Source organism: Eschrichtius robustus, chromosome 8 (assembly GCF_028021215.1).
Source record: "Eschrichtius robustus isolate mEscRob2 chromosome 8, mEscRob2.pri, whole genome shotgun sequence".
Lineage (NCBI taxonomy): Eukaryota > Metazoa > Chordata > Mammalia > Artiodactyla > Eschrichtiidae > Eschrichtius > Eschrichtius robustus.
This window is the reverse complement of record NC_090831.1, coordinates 91,244,035-91,267,838: the sequence shown is the minus strand read 5'-3', so window position 1 is coordinate 91,267,838 and position 23,804 is coordinate 91,244,035. Positions and strand designations below refer to the sequence as shown.

General features: G+C 39.3%; 1 protein-coding gene across 2 annotated transcripts in view; it reads left to right on the top strand.

Annotated features, from left to right (window-relative positions):
- The window catches only part of IMMP2L (inner mitochondrial membrane peptidase subunit 2), an 895,893-nt gene extending 874,986 nt beyond the window's left edge, over positions 1-20,907 (top strand). For both annotated transcript variants that reach the window (XM_068549314.1, XM_068549313.1), the window contains exon 7: positions 20,236-20,907. In XM_068549314.1, coding sequence (XP_068405415.1) covers positions 20,236-20,373 — 138 coding nt within the window. In that variant the 3' untranslated portion in view covers positions 20,374-20,907. The remainder of the gene's footprint in view (positions 1-20,235) is intronic.
- The last annotated feature ends 2,897 nt before the right edge of the window (positions 20,908-23,804 follow it).

Below are 23,804 nucleotides of genomic sequence, written 5' to 3'. Positions count from 1 at the left end.
ATATAAGTTTACTGTTTGTAAGATTAGCTATCTGCTTTGTCAGCATACCATTTTAATTTTGTATTTGCATGGACACAGTTCTACATGTCCAAAGTAGTGATAGTAGTGTTTATATATTGCTGTGTAACAAGCTACACCAAAGTTAGTGGTATAAAACAACTGTTTTATTTTACCCACAATTTTATGCATCAGGAATTTGGGAAGGACTCAGCTAGGTGGTTTGTGTTTGACTCACGTGGCATCAACTGTAGTGGGAAGGGCTGGAGGACCCATTTTCAACATCTTCACTGAGATGTTTTGTGCCTCAGTGTTCTTTGTTCTTTCTCTCACTCTCTCTCCACGTGACATTTCATTCTCCGAGGCTTCTCAGTGTGGTTTGGGCTTCTCACAGCATGGTGATCTCACAGAGTCACAATTCTCATATGATGGATAGTTTCTAAGAAGCACAAGCTGCCAGACCACTTAAGTGCTATGCCCAGAATTGATCAAAGCAGTCACAGGTACCCACTCCCAACCAGATGAAGAAATAGACTTTACCTTTTAAAGGGAGAGTGGGGTGGAAAGATTACATTGCAGAAGAGCATTCGAGTTGTGAGGTACTTTTGTGGTCATCTTTGAAAAATACAATGTGCCATAGGTAGTTTGTTTACATAAAGAAATAGTTAGACCCGTTTACGTATACAAGCTTTGACTATTTTGCCAAGAAGTATAAAATCTTAAAAACTTATTTTTAAAGATATATTTCTTTGCTCAATAAAAGATCTATATTTTGAAGTAATCAATGTTGTGAAATCTACTTCATGCTACAATTAATAAACAGGTCCATGTTTTCAGCCACATGGTTAATGGTTCTTTCCTAAACTGGTCTTGTCTAAGGGAGTGTGGTTATTTTTGACATTGTATTGTTTATGAAGAAGGTATTTGTTGAGTGCCCATCATGGATAAAGTGTTACACTGAGTAAGGAATAAAAAGACATATTAGACAGGGGTCTGCCTTAGAGGACCATATAGTCAGCTAGGGAAGATAGGGCACATAATAGATAATTATAAATAAGGTAACAAGAGAGAAGTCTATAGCATTGAGGATGGAAGAGAGTCGTTTTTAAAAAGCCGTATGGAAAATGTTGCTGGCAGTCAAGGGAGGGGTAGAATGAGGATGTGGAGGTGGTGATGAAGGATGCTGAGAGGAGTGGCAAGAGTAAAGCCACAGGTGCAGAGGAGCCAAGAAATAGTTGTGACCATTTCACTTTGGTAGTTTAGGGCATTCGTTCTCAAGCTTTGATGGACACTCAAGTCACCCTGGAGAACTTGTACGGAGCTTGTGTCGGGTACATGCTAAGGGAATAGTGAGAGAAAAGAATGGAAAGGTGGGTAAGTGGGCCTATTACTGTCTTGCACGCTAGGCCGTTCCTCTTTTACTTACACAAGTAGGCAGTGAAGAACCACTGAAGTGTGATCATCCTGGGAATTATCTGATGGAAGCCAAGCTTTAGAAAATTAATCTGGTACCAGTACGTATAGCAGCTGGAGCAAAACAAGGTTGGAACTGGGGAGTTTGGAATGGAGGTTACTGTGCTCATTCAGGGAAGAGGAAACCAGAACCTGTCCCTGGGTGATGGCAGTGAGAATGGGAAGGAGCAAAGGGATTCAAGCAAGGAAGAATCTGGCAACTAATTTTAATAAGATGTTGCTGAAGCAAAGCCAGGAGTCTAATTATGGCTCTAAGACTGCAGTGAAGACTGGGCAACAAGGAGATCCCCAAATCAGAAAACCAGGGTAAGACACTCACTTGGGGCAAATGCTGATGAGCTGGTGTGCTGTGTACATCGTATTTGCATAATGAGGACTCCCTGGTGGGAGTGTCCAACAGGCCACTGAGAATCAAGTCTGGATGTCAGGAAAAAGGGTAAGGCTGGAAATAGGGACTTGAGGGTTATTGGCAAAGTGGTGGGAGTTCAAGATAACGGCAATGGATGAGCTTACCAAGGGAGTGCCTATAAAGAGAAAAAATATAACCACAGGGAATACCTAGATTCAGGAAATTGGGGTGATGATCAGCCAGCAAAACTGGAGTACCTTTAGAGCACTCGGAAGAGAAGTACAGTAATCACCGGTGGTGACTTTCTAGCAGGGAATGATCATCAGGGCTGAAAATTACATAGGAAGATGGAGACTGAAGACAGGCCACTGATGTTTAAGGTCACTATTTAACAGAATCGTGTAAACAGAAGGCAGCAAAGGTTAAGGAATGAGTCAGTGGTCAGGAACTGGCACCATTTATAGTGCAGTGTTATTTTGTTAAGAAAATTCATACTTCCCAGGGACCTTTTAACTGCTGTGAAAGAGTGGGAGAAAATCAAGAAAATATTGCTCATTTACCTAAAAGCAATTCTTTGTGATCTGTCACACATGTAATTTAAAGCAACAATGGAGTCCTCTGACCCTCTGTTTTTCATTACTGCAAATGCCTTTACCAGAGCTAGAAGTCTCTTAGGGATGTTACCTTAATCCAGAGGATTTTGTTTTTATTGAGCTCATCTCAGTATATAGAAAAGCTCCTTCAAAGTTTAGCCTTGTATCAAAAAATGAAACATAACAGCACCCATGTTTTATCGCTATTGTTGATAGAGCTCCTAAGAAGGAACTTTATTGGAACAAGAATTCTTGCAATCATTTTTGTACTTATAAACTGACATCATAAGCTAACCAAAAACATTTTTTCTCAAAGGCATAACCCCTAATTGGACACTATTCACGGTTAACAGTGGGATACAATATAATGTAGCTATTTTCAACACCTCATTTTCTTCTCTTTTGGTGTTATTTTATTATACTTCAGGCTTCCTCTGAACCTGATTTACTGTGGGGTAGCATAGTAATTCGTATGTATCAAGGCTCTGCCCTAGAGCTGTGCGCTTTGCACCCTTTCATTCTTGTGGCAACCTTGCAAGGTTGATATTTTTGTTCCCATTTCGACAGTGAGAAAAGTAAGGCTGAAAGAAGTGGAGTAACTTAACCAAAGGTGGTGCAGCTCTTCATTTTTCCAGTCTGGATCCCACTGTGATTTCTTGACTCCAAAGCTTATGCTCTCAGCAGTCTGCTACTGATGCTTACTTACTCTACTCCTCTCCCTTGGACCATCTGTGTGTCATGTTATTTCAGGAACATAGACAGTGTGCTATTGATACTGAATCATCAGGATTTTTGATGATTAGAGAGGATCTCTTTTGACTCCGTCTTTAACAAATTTGTTTGGGTTGAGATATCCCCTCCAACTTCGTGTGTTGAAAAAAATTTTAAAGTAGTGAAGCAGTTGTCTTTTCAGGTTTAAGAAGACATGGAAAAGCCAGCCGAGGGTGGGGTGGGGGAGGGGGGGAAGTGCTAAAAGGAAAGGGAAAGCTAATTGGAACTGTTGCTTCCAATGCTGTTAGTACTGGCTACAGTGGGCTAAATATGGCCAGGAATCCTCATGAAAAGGCTTCATCCAAAGGCAGGGTAGGTTCTACTCCTGGTGCTTTGTGCACCCCACCCCCACTTTGGTAAGGAAAATGATTGATGACACTTTCTTAATACTGGGAAGCTGGCACGGAGATGAAGACAGAGCACCAGATATGTGGAAACATTCATCATCAGCCAAGTCTCTGTTCCTCTCCCCAGGGCAGTGAGTGTCTCCAGCAGTGGGGCCACAAGGCTAAGCCCAGTCTCTCTTTGGGCTTAAGTCCTGACAATTTAACATTATCTCTGAATTTATAAAGCACCAAGAGTTTTAACAGTACGTATCAGCCTATTGTACTCTCAACATTAACCTATATGTAAAACAACGTAATTGTTTGGTACAGCACTAAGAATTTATAAATTAGAGCCAGCATTCAGTTATCTGAGTCAGTGGAGTAAAGTCATGTATAATCCATAGTGTCAGATCAAAGATAATTTGTAACTTTGCGCTGGAAAAATAAATTTGCCCTTGTTATATTTTGTTATATTTTCCTTAGGCTACTACTGAACGTATCAACCTTTTCCAAGGTGTGTGTGTGTGTGTGTGTGTGTGTGTGTATACAGCCAATATAGAGAGAAGAGATATGATTTCGAATCATTCAATCTAATTGAGCAAATAGTTTGGAATATAGAAATTTGCTGTAAATATGCCACACACCGTCCATAGTTAGCTCTCAGGAATTCTTTTTGTTTCTTAGTAATCCGACCAGTATTTTTCTTATTGTTGCTATGCCATCTTTGACATAGATCATCTATCAATCATTACGTAAACTTGAACTTTTTAAACATCGTCTATAATTAACTTTCAGACAATAACTGTGCATATTCAAAGTCAAAAGACTACATTTCCCCTAATTTCACTATACTGCAATTGCTATCTCATACAGAGCGTCCCAGGTCCTGGCATTGTGCTAGCATGTTTATTGATTGAATGTCGAATAACCCTCGAGAGATTTCTCTGAATTAACTACTGTAATCAAAGTACAAAAGCAAGACAACTATTATTTGCAGGAGCTCAAAATCTAACCAAAAAAACCGTAGAGGCAATTCAGGAAATTAATATCAATATTAGAATTGACATTGGGCAATATGCTTCCCCCTCCCAAATTTATTGAAGAATAACTGACAGGTATAATTGTATATATTTACCAAGATCCAGATAATTAACACAGCCATCACCTCACATAGGTAACTTTTTCTTTGTGTGTGTGCTTTTAACATCATCACAGTACCATTATTTCTTTGTTGATTCAAACTATACTAACAAGATGACTTCTCAAGAAGGCAACAAGATCCTTTACAACTAATAAAAGTAGCAAAAATCTATTCAATAGTTTACATTTCTTTTGTTTTTATTTACTTAGTAGTGATGAACCTGATTAAAAATAAATAAATAGATCATAATATTTAAACTAAAAGATTTATAGTTACCCTCCATAAATAGTATTATTCCTGATAAATAATACAGCCCTTTAAGTAGCGTTTTTGGTTCACACAATTTATTTCTGACCAAAGTGGTATTAAGAATGTGAAATTAATTTAAAACTCAGCTAAAAATCTTAGAAAGCATTTTACTTACCCTTCTGAAAGAAAAATGTTTAAAAGTAACAAAACATTTATTTCCATTAGAGGAGATATTTTGATCAATCTGCTGATTTGTTTTTATATTATATATTTAGTCCATGAGTTACATACATATATACAAATGTATAACCACACTAGGTGAACATCATTTTCAGAATTTTAATAGGTTTTTTCTGGATCTTTACATGTTCTCTAGGCACAGTCAAAAAAAGAATAGCAACTACAGTTTTAAAGGTGGCTTACAACTATTTCCTCCCCTATTGTCAATGCTCACCTTTTTACAAGCTGAGAGCAGTATGCCTCCATTTGTGCGAAAGTCTGTCAAGCCTTGGAGGTGGGTGTGTTACAGCTCAGCAAAATGTATTGATTCTTGCATGTAGCTGACAGCTTCCTAGCAATACCTTTGAAATGCAACGTCCCCCCAGGTCTGTGTCCTTAGCACTCTTACTTTCTTCTTCTCTAGGTGAGCACATTAATTCCCGTGGGTACAATTGGGTGATTCCTGAATGTCTAAGTTCTACTTGCCACCGTTGCCTGGACTCTTGCACAGAATTTTCAGTTGCATTCGGGATGTCTTCCCGTGACATTCAACAGGATCCTCAGATTGATAATCCAATACTGAACTCATCATTTCCCATATCTGCTCCTTCTACTGTGATCCCTCTATTATTAATAGCATTACCATCTTTCCAGGCAGGTGAGAAATGAGCCATCTCTACACCTTGTTCTTTTCTCAGCTCCCAGGTCCAATCAGTTGCTAAATTGTGTCTAGTCTAAATCCACATCATCTCCTGTTTCATTAATTTAATCAGTCAACATTTTTTGAGCTTCTTTCTACTTTCATTCCCTTGATTTAGAATATGACAGTGCCTGCTTCAAGAAGCTCATACTTAGTAAGATACAAAGAACTAAATAGACCCTCACTGCACAGGGTGGTAATTACTAGTTATCATAAATAAGCCCAGACTGCAGAGAATGGCAAGAGGGCTTGGAGGCCTTCCAGGAGGAAGTAACATGTAAGCTATGTCTGGAAGGATGAAGAGGAGTTATCCAGGCAAACAGTGAAAGAAAGCCTTTCAGGAGGCAGAAAAAGCAGTATGTGCAAATGTGCAGAGGTGTGAGAGTGATTCTGGTACAAGTTGAGGAGCACTGAGACATAAAGCGGAGGCCCATTAATGAAGGACCAGGCATACCGTGCTAGGAAATGTGGATTTCATTCCCGAAGGCTCCTTTCTTTTCTTTTCTCTCATACACAATCATATCTCTTGGCAGCACCATTGCAAAAAATCTCCTGACTGTTCTCTTGCTCTCCACTTTCTTGCCTTTTTTCTTTCCTTAGACTGTGGTCAGAGGTGGCGTCCCCTGTTACAGTGTTGGACATATAATCTCCTCCTAATCCTTCAATGGCCTGTGTTACTCACCAGATCACTCTCATTTCCTGCAACCTCTGCTTCTGCCAAACACATCCTATGGATCAAGCTTGTGACAACCGTCTTCCCATCTGAGTTGTAAGCTCCTCAAGGCCAGAGTCTATGGCTCATACATCTTGGTACATTTAGAACATCATGCCCTGTGCTTTGCACATAGTAGGCTTTTATGTATCTATGGTGTTGAGTAAAGGGAGTGTCTTTTAGAGTCTTTCCCCACTTCTTCGTTTTCCAGGCTCTTTTATGCACGTGGACATAACCGCATTGCTGTAGTAAGCACTGCCTTTCTTGTCACTGCCAGCAAGCATTCCTTACAGCCCAGTGACTTGTAACGTGTTCTGCTGCTACAAATCAGCAACAGTTCCCAAAGTGGCATGGATGTGTACAGACCTTAACGTGCAATGTTTGTTTTTTTTCCTGCAGAAAATGAAAGGCCTCTCTTTTCCCTGGGGTGAAACCAGGTTTAGAAAGCATCGATGCAGGGCCCCATGCCAAACATTACAATTTCCAGGGCTCTACACTTTGTATCACTATCAGGTATGGTGAAAACGACTTTGAACTAGGAGCCAGTGCTGAGTCCCAGCCCTAACTGACTGTGGGCAGCATTTCTGAGCCTCAATTTCCTCACCTGTGGGGCTGGGGATTAGACCTAATTTCTAATATCCTTATAAACATTATTCATGTGTAAGGATTTCCATGGCAGTGTATTCATCAGGTATCTCGTTTGCAAATAACACAAACTCATCCTGACTAATTTAAGTAGAAAAGATGTCATTGGAAGGATATCGATATTGGATATCACTGAATGGATGGGATGAAAACAAGGCTTGGGAATTAGACAGTTAGCAACGTAGGACACCCTTATGTCACACACAGGAGCAGGATGATGGGTTTGGCAATTGGTGTCACTGCACACTTCCTGGCACTCTCGTCTCTGCCAGTAATCTCTGACTATTTCTGTGTCTTTGCATCGCTCCCTCCACATTCATAGCCCTGGATTTCAGTATCCAATTGGTTGAGCCCTGGTCACGTGCCTACCCTCAGCTATTGGCAATGGATAGAAGGAATATCTGGACCATCCAGCTTGGGGTTTAGGCAGTGGATGAAGGCATTTCTTCTCACCAAGACTTGTACAGACACAAAAAGGTGGTTGAAACGGGTGGTACTCACGCACGCCACACCCATAACTATAATGATCTCAGTGATCCTTAAGATCCTGCTCTATCATGTGTACCTTTATCACTTCAAATACCTGGTGGATATTTCTTCTAGAGAAGCCAGTTTTGCTAGGGTTTAGACCATTCTTTCAATTACCTTTTATTATACTGCATAATTTCTTTTTTCCTTATCAACGCAATTCTTTGGATTTTGGTAAGCTTAAATTTAAGAACAGTAGTTATAGCTCTGACCACTAAGATATTGTTCTGGGATGAGGAGAAGGGCTGAGTGCAGTAGATCATCAGTTCCAACTCATCCTTCATTTGTAGATACACAGCCAGATTTTTGGATCAGGAATTATCTCCTGCCACAAACAACACAGAACAGATCTTGTATATCAAAAACACAGGTGAAAGAAATATTTAGAAAAGATCATTTAAAGGGCATTCTATCTATCTGTGCTGCCAGGTAATCTAAGTACTTATCATTGGAATAAGTTAGGTCTCTAGATTACATACAAGACAACATCGCCTTAATCATTTGGCAGAACAGCTAATTGCCAGTAAGCTGAACTGTCCTACTGTCTTTTAGGTGGAACCTACTTCCATGGACATTGTCCATTTTGATGCTTCGAGTATCCTGTGACAGAGCCCATGTGAGAAATAGCTTGCAGAAATTTAATCAGACAAAAACTTAGCTTCCCTTAAAAATTGGGACACTTCCCCCTCTCCTATGCGAGCTGTGTAAGCTAGCTATCTGAGAGCCACCATGAAGAAGAAAACATGCTGCGTACCAAGTGTGCTCTCCACGGCAACTATCTTGGCTCTTGTTAGTTGTCACTTTTATTTATCTTCTTTTGTTCCTGGTTGGTTGTTTTGTAAGCCTCCTCGATTTCTTTTTTTTTTTTTTGAAAAAAGAATAAAAGAGGGATGGGAAGTAGGGAGAGATGGTAAGACAGAGACTGGATGCCAGATAACCACCCAAATGAACAGAGGTAACCATGGTAGGGATGTGGCTTCATCCACCATAGCAGCAGGTCTGGCAACGGCTGCTGGATACCTTGTTGTCCCAAATCCTCTCCTACCAATGGCAGTCTGGTTTGTCTCAGCAGCTGTCTGCCCAGTGGCCTAAATATGGTTTAAAACAATGTCAACCACAGTAAAGACTTTCACGCCTCTCCCCTCATGTATTTATATGAACTGTTTTATCTCCTACATAAAAATAGAGTGTGGGACACGAGCTACTAGAGAGAACACAAGTAAACAATGAGACATCATCAGTAATGTCATCCCCCACTGTGGTTTATTGTTGATACTGTGAGTTTCTAACTATCCAAATTATATTCAAGTATTTCATCACCTGCTTAATCAAGCTGCAAAATAAGGAGTTAGACCACTTCAACTCCAGTGATTTGATTATGTGGTGAAGAGACTGGTGCATAAACGTTAATCCTGGGAAATTAATTCATGAAAATTAGCTGGAGATACCCCTAGAGGCCTGTTTTGTATCTATTTCTGCATAAAATGTTGAACTAACTACTTACTGAAGGTGCCGGGCTTGGGGGGGACTGGAATGGTTATGCCTGATTCTGTAGTTATCTAGAGAGAATCCTGAAGAGGCCATGAAGTGACCTGAAAATGCATTCTGATTAAAGCTCAGTCTTGAACAGGAAAATTGCTTTGAAATGATTAAAGTTAAAATTGTTGATAATGAAGGAAAACACTTGTCCTAGAATGAGGTCTTTAGAAGAGAGAATCTCATTTTGAATCTTTTGTAAAGCATATGGCTTTCCTTTTCGACGGCAAAGTACTGGGTAGTATCAACCTATCACATTGTCTCAATTTTGCAACTCAGTGGGGGGCAAGGAGGATTAGGAGAATGTTCTAGACAGAAATCTGGCAGGGGATGTCACTGGGTAAAGGTCTATCCTCAGAAGGGGGAAGTCTCCATCATCCCTGGGAGCCAGCTTAGATGCAGCGGCTCAGTGGAACCTTAGGCCTGACCGCAGTCTCTGCTCCCAGGGCACTTGGCTCCTTCATATGTCTGTCATATTAGGTTGTATTTTGATGCTCTGTTTAAACATCTGTCTTTCCCGCCAGTTGGTGAGATCCTACACGGGGTCCCATCCCACCTAGGACTGAGCCCAAAACTCTGGTTACATTTATCCTCTTTGGTAAATATTCATCTTTGCAGATATTTAAAGATAGTAATACTATATCTAAAACTTGGAGGGCAAACGTGTTTCAGAAATCAGACTGTTTGTTTGGATGTTGGAAAGGTGGTATCAGTGTCTACACACAGCATCTAAACAATATCTATACCATGTAACATAATGTTCCCAGCAGAGTCTGGGGCAACTTCTATAATCAAGCACGTTAATACTTCTGCAGCAAAAATTATGAATAGGCACACTGCAGGGGATAAATAAAGGGTATGATTTCCTAACAGTTTAGGTCACGTCTGGTTTTGCTACCAGAGAGTTACGAAACAATTGAACTTTTGGAGCTCTTTGGATTTTGGAATTGTAGATAAGGTATTGTGAGCCTGTATTATACATCTTTAGGAAGGAAGGTGTTCTCATCCAAGGGAAATATTCCCAGGTACAAGGACCCTTACTCTTGTCACTTCAGGGAGGAGACAGAGAACAGCGCTGGGATTTTCTGGATGGTGACGTGTTCTCATAACTGGTGCTGCTACTAGGGTCCCTGTGGGAGGGGGCAATGGAAGTGGTTCATTCCCCACAAATAAAGCTTTCTCAGTGTGCCACCACTGCCTCTGTGCCTTTTACCTTACCTGCTGCTGCTTCCCCTCTGTTCTAACTTATTTCTCCATTTTTCTAGAGCGTTCCTTCTCCCCTCCTTTATTCCTATATATTCTTTTGCTTACCAGCTTAGGTCTTAGGAGTGTTGATACTTTCCTTGTTTGTCTTCTGCATAATTCTTTAGCACATGACCCTCATGCCTCTCATCCACCTCTACAACCAAAGCTTTGCCATTACTAGTTTGTGTTTGCGTAGATGTCAGTCAGTGCTTGCTTAGACTGGAAGCAGTCTCCCTACATGTTTTTGTTTAGCGGACTATGTTTATCTGCTCAATGCTGTGTAGATGAGCATCTTGGGAATGTGTGCTGGTTGACAGGCCACTACTATTCTCTTTCTGACCCTTGTCTACTGTATCAAACAATGTTAATGAAAACCTCAAATTTGTATATGTTAATCCATGTGTAAAAATAAAGTAGGTGCTATCATTTCTATCCTTCGGACTTATAAAAAATATCCTTTTCATAATATTTTAAAACAGTGCCGTTGCTTATTTTTCCATATGGTATGTTTTTGCCTGTCTTTATTTCTAATTCTTTTTGATTCACTTAGACCACGCGTCTGCTTTTGTCCATATTTTCAAGAGAGCTCACTTTTATGCTCTCTGATAAAGGAATTATTTTGCTCTCCTCAACCTCTCTTAGTCTTTCAGGTTGTTTTTAAGTACCTGCCTTTAGTGTTGTTGTTGTGTAACACGGACATGCCCAGAAAATGGTGACCGCAGAGGCAGGGCCAGGAAGGCAAATCTCTGCACTATCAGGGCATCCTTCTCTGTGGAGCAGAGTACCACCAACACCCACAGTGGAAGCTGGTGTTGCTCTGTCTCTTCTCTGTGTGAGGCATGCCCTGTTCCGTCCAGAGCTTGATGGCGTTGTGTTTTCCTCAGTGACTGACACCAAGATGCAGTGGGTGAGATGTTAGGCGTCTGTTCCTTGTGGCGGGCATTGTGATGATCTCTGCTGTCCTCCGTTTAGGTGGGGTCCCTCCATGGGATTAGTAACTGGCATACAGTGCTCTGCTCCCTCAGGGTTGATCACCAGTGCACGGAAGCTGCCCTGCACTCTCCACTTGCAGCATCATATTGAATGCGCAGTACCAAAGCACGGGCCCTGAGTGAAGTCCCGTGTTTCTCTCTAGTGTTCTGCTCTCCAGGTACCACTCCCATCTCTGGTCTTATCAGTAGTGATCAAGACAACACCCTCTTTTGTGGTATTCCAGTCCGGAAAGAGTTTGTCAGTACAGCAGTGAGCAGTGTTCCCTGGCTGCCACGGAGAGCAGACTGACGTGGACGTTGTATTCAGGAAAAGTTTAATGTGTGGAAGGGGACAAGTAGCCAGAATTTTGGTCTCTTACTCAAAAACCAATGGTACTCATCCCAGGAGACTGAAGACCAGTCATTATACATTTCTCTCCTCCCTAATATTGTTCATTTGCTTTGGAGGTAAATGGTGGTCCCCAGAGGCAATCCAAACCAATTTTCTTTGCCTGTGTAATATATTTAAAAATTCTTAAGAGGCAGTAAATATAAAAATTTAAAATCTGTGTATTTCATGTATATGTTTTAAATTCCATACTGTAACTTTAAAAGAGACTGGACCGAAGAACTGTATCAAGAACTGTATCACAGTTTTTTGGTAGCACTAGTTTGTGGTCAATCCACGGTGGCACATCATCTGTAAAGCTCTTATGTCACTTAATATTGTTTTCCAGCAAACTGTGGTTGTTTCTCTTAAGATAAGTTAGGGAATTTCCTTGATGCCCAGATCAGAAAATATAGCATTTCCAGATTTTAGCTTTCCTCCTTAATGAACATTCACTCATTCAACCAATATTTGTTGCTGAAAAGTAATTCCTAATCTTGGATGAAACATTGTCCTTTTCAGAAAACATTTTAATCACATAAACTTGGAAGTTTTATGCTTCATCTGATTTCTCATATTGGTCCTTCTCTGACCCTGGCTCTAGTTCTGAACACCTTTTTAAAAAGGAGTTTGCCCCCATTAACAGTCATCTTCTTTCTTCCTTACCTTCTTTTCTGTGTTTTCCCCTCTGTCCTATCTCTAGACTCATGTGCTTATGTTTGTCCTTGCTCAGCAATGACCAGTACAAAGTAACTGGTTTTATTTTTATTATTTTACCACAGTGCTCACAGACTGTCCTTGCAAGCTCTTCCTTCAACAGAGGGTACCCTGAAGCCAAGAATCAGAAGAGTGTTCTGTAGACTGTAGCCCTGTGGAAATGGGTGGAGGGAACCAGAGTAACACACACCTGTGCCCCTGGCACCTGAAGCAAAGGCTGGGCCTGCGAAGGCTGTGTCTACCAGATGCCAAAATAACTTCTTAGTGGAGCCAGTTCAATCAAAGAGAGGCAGTTCACTGTAAATTTAGTCCATGTGGTTCCTTGGCATCATGTGGACAAGACAAACCAGTTGACTGATAGCACTGATCACTTTCCAGACAGTAATTTTGGTGTTTGCCAGAGAAGGGATTTCTAAAGAGGGAGCAGGAATATATAGGGGGTGTTTATAGTGATCCCCTGGATGCAAAACAGAAAAAAAAAAAATTAGAACTTTGGATCTGAAAAATAAGAATTTGAGCTTTACTAACATTTGGTTTTATAGTGTTAATACTAATACATATATGTATATGTAATTTTAATATACTTTTATATAATTATATATTATATAATTTCATATTTATATATTATATATACAATTTTAAATATATAAATATGAAGGTGAATTCTCAAGTATTTTTGCTAGTGGGGTACACAATCAAAATAGTTTGGTGACAATTATTCTAAATCCTTGATTCCCCATCTTTGGGCAAAAGAGTTATTGTAAGAGGCTCATTAATACATGTAAATGGACCTATTTTCTCATTCAGTAGATACTAAAAATGCAATGCTCTGCTAAGGGTTTATAATGTTTAATGTGTTTTTGGTGTTGTGTTTTAAAATTTACTGTAAAAGTGAATTCCTCAAGCCTAAAAATACTGTGGATCCATTGGAGGAGACACATCTACACAGGGAACACAAACGAGCAAAGAGAGGGGAGCGTTGAGTCCCAATAAAATATTAGGTTGGTTGGTCAAAGTATTTAAGCTATTGAAAAAAATTGTATTCAATACATGCTTAAGCATCTTTCTCTCTCGCTCTTTAATAACAGATTTTTTTTTCCTTTTTTTCTCATCCTCTTCCTTTGTTCCCCTATTTGGTGTGAATATTGGGACATCTCAGGAACTGGCTTCCAGCACAGTGTTCCTTTTTATTTATGTCTGTATTGGTTTACTAGGGCTGCCATAACAAAATACTACAGACTGCATGGCTTAAACAATAAATTTTCTCACAGTTCTGGAGCCTAGAAATCCAAGATCATTGTGTTGGTGAGTTTGGTTTCTTCCAAGGCCACTCTCGTTGGCGTGCAAGTGACTGTCCTTTTGCTGTGTCCCTACATGGTCTTTCACCTGTCTACATGCAACCCTGTTACCTCCTTGTGTGCCTTAATCTCCTCTTCTTACAAGCATACCATCAGATTGGGTTAGGGCCTCCCCTAATGACCTCATTTTATCTTAGTCCCTTCTTTAAAGGCCCTATCTCCAAACACAGTCACATTCTGAGGTACTAGGGGTTAGGGCTTCAATATATGAATTTTGGGGGAACACAATTCTGCCCATAATGCGCATTTCCTTTTGATAAATCTACTTGTTTCAGGAAAGTATGTGGGACCTAGGAATATCAAGAAGTATTATATGATTAGGGTGACCATATCTTGATTTGTCCAGGACAGTCTTGGACAAATTATTATCCTGACTTAACTTAAAAAGTGCCCCCATTGACAGAAGTGTCTCATTTGTTTGATAAATTATATGGTGATCCTGATATAGATATTCGAGAGCCAGAGGGCATATATTAAAGCCTCAGCTCAAAAAATGTATTGTTATACCTGAGTTTCCTCAACTATGAAGTAGAGACAATAATAGTACCTGCATCAGGGTTATTGTGAGAATTAAATGAGTCAGTGTGTATAAGTAAGTCGTTTGGAACATCACCCTGAATACAGTGAACACTGTGTGTGACATTGAGTAAGCACAGAAGAAATATGTTTGTCAGAGGTGATTATATTTGTAGGTATGATGGTTAATTTTGTGTGTCAACTTGGCTGGGCCAAGGTGCCTAGATATTTGGTCAAACATCATTCAGCGAGAGTGGTTTTGGATGAGATTTACATTTAGATGGGTGGACTTTGAAAGCAGGTTGGATAAGTCACACTCACGTACTGGAGAGCTGTCAGTTGAAGGCCTGAAAAGAACAAAAGGCTGACATTCCCCCAGCCAGGGAGGAATTTACCAGCAGATTGCCTTTGAACTTAAACTACAGCTCTTTCCTGAGTCTCTAGCCTACTGGCCCTCTGCATCAGATTTTGGACTCACCAAGTCTCCATAATTGTGTGAGCTAATTCCTTAAAATAAATCTCTTCCTATATATACACACATCTTATTGGTTCTTTTTCTCTGGAAGACCATGCCTAACACAGTATGTGTGGACACCAAAGCTGGACCTGAAGATAACTTTTAATTTGTTTAAAGTTTAATATATTTCTGGATTTTTATGCCCTTTTAAATTCACTGTGTTCTTTGCATGTCTATGTACATACCAACCAAAAAAAAAAATAAAGATCCGTGACAAGATAGCTAAGGGAGTGACTAGGCACTCTCTATCTTAATCTCAGTCTTTAAAAAACAGTTATATTTTGCATTCCCATACCATGTTTTAAAATGATACATTATCCATCTGTGGGAATTTTCACCATTATTTATAATTATGAAGGTGAATCATTTTTTTCAGGAAGTTAGAGTAGCATCTCTAATAAATGTTTGGAATAAAATTATAATAGGTTTTGGTAAACTGAATGTTGATTTAAAAAAATTGAATCACTCTGTTAAAACTGAGCTCCGAAACTAGGAAATCAGGCAAAAAATATTGGCAAGAGTTCAGCCAAGTTAAAAGATTGGCAGATCAACCTTATGAAAAAAGTTAAACAACTTGGAAAAGCAAATAAAGGCTTGAGGAACAACTGAGTAGCAGCTATCAAATCTAAAAAGGGTTATTGTGGAGGGGATGGAGACCAGCTGTTCTCTAGCTCAGCTGAGCCCAGACAAGGACAAAAATAGATTTTAAAAAAACGGCAGCATGATAGACCATTTAGATCTAGGCTTCTGCATTTAATATGGTTAGAATGGTTACTTAGGAGTTCCAAATATATTCAAGAGAGTTTTTAAAGTTGGTTAGGTTTACCTTTTCTTGGTGTGAAGCCAAGCGGAAAGTCCAGATCTAGATTTCTAGTGGGGTTAATCAGAATCGCTTGGATGTGGGATAGGGCTTTTGTAAAAACCACAGGCTCCATTTTTATGAAGTGATAGGAAGTGGTTTCCGGGATATGCTGTTAAGAATAAAAGTACCATGCAAAAGGGAATATATACCTTCAGTATGAGAAAAAAGGGAAATAAGAATGTAACAGATAAAAACTGATAAAAATATGTATTTTTACATATATTTTCTTTTTTGGAAAAAAAAAAAAGGATAAACCAGAAACTAATTAACATAGTTAGCCTATTAGAGAGGTAAGGTAGCAGATGGGAGTGGAACTTCTCTGTATTTGTTATTAGTTTATTAGTTTCCTATTGCTGCTGTAATAAATCACCACAAGTTTAGTGGCTTAAGACAACGTAAGTTTATTATTTTACAGTTCTGGAGGCCAAAAGCCCAAAATGGACACTAGGCTAAAATTAGGGTATCAGCAGGGCTGCCTTTATTCTGGAAGCTCTAGGAGATAATTTGTTTCCTTGCCAGCTTTCAGAGTCCACCTGCATTCCTTGGCTCATGGCCCTGTTCTGCATCCGTATCTTCAAATCTCTCTCTGAATCTGACCCTTCTGCCTAGCTGGTCTACATTTAAGACCCTTGTGATTACATTTGTGTCCATGGGATCCTACAGGATAGTCTCCTTATCTTAAGACCAACTGATCAGCGACCTGAAATCCAGCTGTAACCTTAATTCCCATTTTGCCCTGGAACATTACATATTCACACCTTCTGGGGATCAGGATATGCATCTTTGGAGTTTGTGTGGGGACATTATTCTGCACGCCATACCTTTTAAGAATAATTTTACTCTTAAACCATTTAAATATTTATTCAAAAGTTAAATTGAATCAAAAAGGATAACAAAAGCGAACTCTAAAATTGAATACAAATAGAAACAAATGGGCCTAACTATATATCAAATAGAAATATAACTGTATATTGGGAAGAAAAAAAGACTGAATTCAACTAAGTTTTGAATACAGGACTCTGCCAATACACCCTTAAAATGAGATCTATTTTAAGGACCAAAATAATTGCAAAGAAATCTCGATTTTTACTCACGAAATTTGTTGTTGGTAGTATTTATAGTATAGTGATCTCAAAACAATTTTTTGTGTATTTTAGGATAGTGTAAACGTGTTGCAGACAGAGGGCTCACTCTGGAAGAAGGGAGATAGAAATAGGGAATGCAGGAGGTAAGAGAGGATCCTGTGGTTTGGGGCTTTTTATGTTTATCCCCTGAAATGGCATAGAAGATTGACAGCCCCAGGAGCAATGAGCACATCTAGTACCAGATCTTGATTTCTAAATAGCATTCCTTGACAAAAGAGACCAAGGCTCTTTAAAGAGATGTCTAATTTCAGAGGGAACAGGTATGAAGTACAAGGTAAGCCCACAACACCTAATGGTACCAAAAAGTTAGGAAGTGCTCAAAGATTCATGGAGGCATACCCAAAAATGAACAAAGGACCCCCACTGGCCCCATGTAGGACATCTGAGTATCAAACAAACCAAATGATAGTAAGATTTTGAATTTAAAAAGGAATCTTCTTTTATGTTAAAATATAGGCATTTGGGGACTTCCCTGGTGGTTCAGAGGCTAAGACTCCGTGCTCCCAATGCAGGGGGCCTGGGTTTGATCCCTGTTCAGGGACCTAGATCCCACAAGGTGCAACTAAAAGAAAGATCCCGTGTGCCGCAACTAAAAAAAAAAAAAAAAAAAAAATATATATATATATATATATATATATATATATGTATGTGTGTATATATATATAGGCATTTGAGGTTGGAGGGGACAATACTTTTTAAGAGAAGAATGGAAGCTAATAAATGTAAAAGAAATAACAAATTTAGAAAGCAGGATAATTGATTGATTATCCTGTTTCAGGCAGGGTAATCAATAGATGTTAAAAATTATTTTAGATGCTTTAGAAACCAGCTTCCTTCAGAGAGCAGTGAGATGATATGTTGTTGACATACAGGATATTTACATTTCAAAATATCATCCCCCTGATTACTTATTACAAAAGGAAAATGATTGGTTTACAAGAGAAACCTGGTCAACATCACCTTAATCGAATGATCAAACTTCACATGACATGGGATGAACTGATATTTTGTGCCTCCTGATGTGATAAAATGGTAAGAATATCAGCTATATGGTATACTTGCCAAGAACACTTGACTCTAATCAGGAGGGGAAAAAAATCGGGCAATTACAGACGTAGAACCTCTAGATTAAGCCAAACGTAAACTGAAGCATCATAGTGACAATCATGATGCAATTTGTGATCCTCAGTTGAAAATTTAAAAAATAAAATAGCTCTGAAACACATTTGGACAATTGAAAACATTTGTATATGGGCTGTATATTAAGTAATATTGTATCAATATTAAATGTCTTGCATATAATTTATTGTGTTGATGTAGGAAAGTGTCTTAGGTGATACACGCTGAAGTATTTGGGGGTAAATTCAGCATGATGACAACAACTTTCAAATGTTTCAGGAAAAAGTATATGTGTAGAAATACATATATACACATATGAGAGGGGAATGAATGCAGCAAAATGTAAATAACTGGTGATTTTGGTGAATAGAGCTATTTTTTATACAACATTTTCAAATTTTCTGTAGGTTTGATTTTTACAGTAACAAGTTGAAGAAAAATTCCATTATTGGGCCCATGGGCTTCTTGGTACCCTTTGGGCTTATTTTGTTTGTATTTCAAGTTGTTGTGAATGTTTTCCTTACTTGTTTTTTTTAATGTTTCTGGTTATCTGTTTGGAAGTGTTTCCCTTGACATCCAGCTCTGAGTCTCTGGGCAGTGTGATTTTTCAAATGCATATAAATAGAACTTTAATGAAAGCAGTGTCATATGTTAATCACTGTGGAGCTCCAATTTATAGGAAAAACATTTGAAAATAAAATGGACACATAGTATCTGGTTTATACATGGCACTCAATATGAGTGTGTTTTGTAAGCTTCTACATACCATTAAAATATTACCTGATAGCACCGACAACAAAAGGCACAGATTACCCTTCACAGGTCTGAGGGAGGGCCTGGAAATCTCTGAGTGTAGGGCCTTCGTCTGCATTTTAAACTGGTTTGCTACATTCTTTTGAGCACTGCAGTTCATGTCCCTAGGGAGCCTGACATGTCTTTAAGGGCTCCCTCCCTCTCAGGACTCAGTCTTATATCCTCCAGGAGAAGTTCCCTTCCCTTGCCTCCTCTTCCATCCTGGTATGTCTTTTACCATCTGCAGTGATTTTCATATAGATTTTCCTCCACTTATGATAGGGTTACATCCTGATAAACCCACTGAAGGTTGAAAATATCTTAAGTAAAAAATGCATTTAATAAACTTAACTTACCAAACATCATGGCTTCGTCTAGCCTACCTCAAATGTGCTCAGAACATTTAACACTAGCCTACAGTTGGGCAAAATTATCTAACACAAAGCCTATTTTATAATAAAATACTGAATATCTCATGTAAGGTATTGAATACTGTACTGAAAGTGAAAAACACAATGGTTGTTAAGTGTATCAATTGTTTACCCTTGTAATTGTGCAGCTCAAAGACACTGCCCAGCATCACAAGAAAGTATCAGTATCATACCGTATATTGCTAGCCTGGGAAAAGATCAAAATTGGAAGTATGGTTTCTACTGAGTGCGTCTTGCTTTCACACCATCATAAAGTCAAAAAGTCATAAGTCGAACCGTCATCAGTAGAGGACGATATACTGGATTTTTTTCCCTTGGTTTCCCACCTCTCTTCGTGAGCAGTAGATCCGAATTGCTCAGTGTACTTTCGGTGGAGGCACCCTACCCAGTCTCACACCTAACTTCTGCTGCTCATCCAGTATGTGGGACAATATTTTTTTACAAAATATAGATATTTTTAAGGAATCTCTGATTTTCCACCAAAAAAAAAAAAAAAAAAAAAGTCTCTCTGAGATACTGGGAACGCTGGAGGAAATTCTGAGAATGTAAACCAGATTCATGCCTCCAGAGGTTAAGCAACCAGTCTACTGACGATAGAGGTTAAGGGTGCAGCCCCTGAAGTTGGACTGCTCAGCCTTGAAGCCAGCCTCTGTGGCTTGAGAGCTGTGTGACCTCTGGCTAGTGCTTTAACCTTCCTGAACATAGTTTTCTCTTATGCAAAAAGGGGATATCAGTACCTACCTCAAATGGTTGTATTAAAGGAATTTACATATATAAAGCACCTAGAAAAAAATGCCACTAAGGGTTTACTATCTTAATCATCATCATTATCTTTCCATGGACTATCGACCTGGATCAAATTCTGTTTTCAAGATATTAATGATGATCCTATATAAAAGAACATCTTTCTCACTTTGTGTCTCTCATGAGTTCAGGTTTCCTTGGGACTCCTGCATGGTCATGCTACTCACATCCTGTGGCCTCCAGAGCGCTGGCAGAAATTGGAATCTGTTCTTCCTCCAGAGCGCTTGCCCATTCAGAGTGAAGAGGACTGCCTGCCTGGATCTCCCTGAGCTGCTGCTATGGGGAGGCACCACCACCAACCCCAGGAAGAGGGATGGAGAAGAGGAACACCATAGGGGCAAAGCTTCCCCCAAGATGATGCAGTGCAAGAAACATTTCTATCAGTCACATTAAGATGATCTGTATTAGTAGAGAAAGAGTTTTAAAATATTAAACAATATTAAGTGTCACCTGATTTTGTGTTAAATTGTAATACCCTGTTTAATGCCAAAAAAATGCAGACCTTTGGGAATATGAAAATTTTATTCCCATATGTCTCAAAGGGGATAAATTCTGGATTTTTTTATGCATACATATTCTATTGATTGTTAGGTTTTGATTTTGGAGCTTGCTGCTGGAAGGATATGAAGACTAATATTTACTTCCATCACATAATATTACTCAGTTACTCTTAAGATGGAAGATGAAGAAACATTACACACATAGTGTTAGGAATTATAATTGACAGTATCTACAATGCAGTGACTGTCAGTTAGGAAGAACAGTAAACTATGATGTAAATAAAACACTGATTTGTTCAGGTACTGTTTTGGGTGTTTATTATTTGACCTGTAATAATCATCCATTAATAAGGAATACATTCTCTCTTTGGGAAGGAGGGAAGTAATGGGGAATCAGTTCTCTCAATATTTTCATATAGCCAAATCTTTCTTACTGGCCCTTTTTTAATCCAGAACTTCTTAGTGATCTCATGCCTGTTCACATTGATGAGTAAACCTATTTGTCAATATTCGGTTACTGTTTGGTAAAATGTTCTGAGTGAAATGGAAAAAATCACTCCAGATCAAACAAGTTTGATTTTTTTCCCTCCCAATGATTTTTCAGTGCTCATGTCTATAATTCTGAAATCACTATTGAAAAGTGGAGTAATATTGGCATAATAGATTTTATAATTGTATAGCTAAGGAGGTAAATTCCCTGCATGCAAGTCTATATGTATGAAGCTTTTCTTTTTTTCCTCCCATTGGTCGGAGGTTTGTGCTTATGGAAACTACATCTCTAGCTCAATCTCCTCTGTGTGCCTCATCTCATTTTCTTTTGTTTCATCAGCAGATAAGATCCCAAACAAGGATTAGCCATCTTGCAAATGTGGATGCAAACTCATTAGCTGGCAGGAACAGAAAGAGCAACAGCAAAAAACATATGCAAATTAAGAGTATATGTTACTAATAATAATTCATTAGCATCATAATAGCTAGTTCAACACACATCAGTGAGTACTTATATACTAAGGTTGGTCAAAATTATCATTTTTTTAAAAAATATCTGCTTAATATCTCTCCGTGGATCTATATTATCCATATGAGTTCTTCATTTCCATTTCCCTCTCTTCCCCAACTTGAACTTCACACTTTGGCCTTTAACTGCAGATTACCAAATTCTCATTGCTATTTCAAGGCTTGAAACTTTTTTACCCCTTAGTGAAGTGCATCCCCTGGGATTATATGTAAAATATTGCATGCATAAGAGTATTAATCCTTTAGTTAGTAGAACATAGGAAAGTTCGGGGACTATGGAAGACAGGATTAGGGGTGATAATGAGGGGGGGACAGAGTAGAGAACAAATAAAGGGGTACCTGGATTAGCTGCTACTTACCCTGATATGGAAGAATTTGGTATTTTAACAGTTCAGCAAATTGGCTATCAGCCTTACTACCTTATTGACTATTTGTGTCTTTCTGTTCAAACTATTAATTCAAGATTGTAAATCTTCAGACAGGAGACAAATGCTCCTTCTATTTAATTTTGTATTCTCAAACCATCTAGCATATCACCAGCAGAGTTAATTCTTGATGCTTGTTGAACAACTCAGCTCATAAGCTACCTCCTCAAAGATGAAACTCCAGGCAGAGTTTCTAACTGTGTTACCTAGTATGTACTTTCATGAGTGCATCAATCACTCTCACTATTAACCAATCAAGAAAGAGTTCTTAATTGCCAACACTCCCAGGGCCAGCAAGAGGCAACAGACCCAGGAGCCCAGTCTTTCTGTGAAAAAGGCCTATTAGCTTATATTCATAGTTACAACCTGAGGGACAGGATTCTAATTAAACACACATATAAGGGCTGACTGTAATCCTTTCCAGAGACCTCAGAGGGCAGGCACTATCTTTGCACTCTCCCTCTGTCATGTTGCAGAGCCCCAGTATCTCCCAGAGAAGAGCCTTATGCATGTCTGGTGCCCTGGTTTTTGTGACTGCCACCCATGGGACACCCTTTGATCACTGGCTCTGGTGGCCAGCAGGGCTGGCATTCATGTGTCCCATGGGACTATAATAATTGGAGAGTCACTTCTTGCCTGGCTACCATCCCCAGGGCACTGCACAATCAGGAGACTGAAACCTGCACCCAGTCTTTCTGTGACAAAGGCCTATTTGCTTGACCTGGAACTTTATTCTGAGGGCAGGGATCTGGTTTAGCACACATCTAGGGGCCTACTGAGGTAAGAACAGCACGGACAGAGGTGGGTGGATGCCATATTTGTGCTCTCCCTCTGCCTCATTCCAGGTTACCAGCATGTCCCAGAAGACAGCTTGTCTGGCACTCTGATTTTTGTAACTGCCACCCAGAAGACTCCTCCAGATTTCCTGGCTCTGGTGGCCAGTGAGATTTATGCTTGTGATCCCACAGGACTACATGTATTTATGTATTTTAAAAGCTGCTGCCTGAGGGCCTGGCTTCCAAACCACTTGGATCTAGGTGCTTACTGAGATCCTCCCCTCCACTGACAGGTCTTGGCACACCCTCAACTACAAGGAGCCACTAAAAATAAAACAGGCTGCATGAACAATCACAAAGGATTGACAGACAACCAAGAGCTAAGGCAGAGTAGAACAATAAGGTTCATCTCCTACACAAGGCCACTCCTTTAAGACTGGGAGAGATGGTGGTTTTATCTAGTGCGTAGAAACCAACACAGAGAGTCAAGGTAAATGAAGAAATAGGAATATATTCCAAATGAAAGAACAAGATAAAACCTCAGAAAGTCAATAATGAAACAGATAAGTGATTTACCTGAAAAAATTTCAAAATAGTGGTAATAAAGACGGTCACCAAACTTGGGAGAAGAATGAATGAACACAGTGAGAACTTCAAAAAAGAGAAAATATACAAAAGTGCCAAAGAGAAGTCACAGAGCTGAAGAATATAATAACTGAACTGAAAAATACACTAGAGGGATTCAACAGCAGACTAGATGAAACAAAAGAAAGGATCAATGGAATTGAAGACAGAGTGGTGGAACTCACACAATAGGAGCAGCAAAAAGAATAAAGAATGAAAAAAAGTAGAGATAGTTGAAGGGGCTTATGGGACAACATCAAGAAGACCAACATTTTCACTATAAGGGTCCCAGAAGGAGAAGAGAGGGGAGAAAACTCATTTGAATAATGCCTGAAAACTTTCCTAACCTGGGGAATGA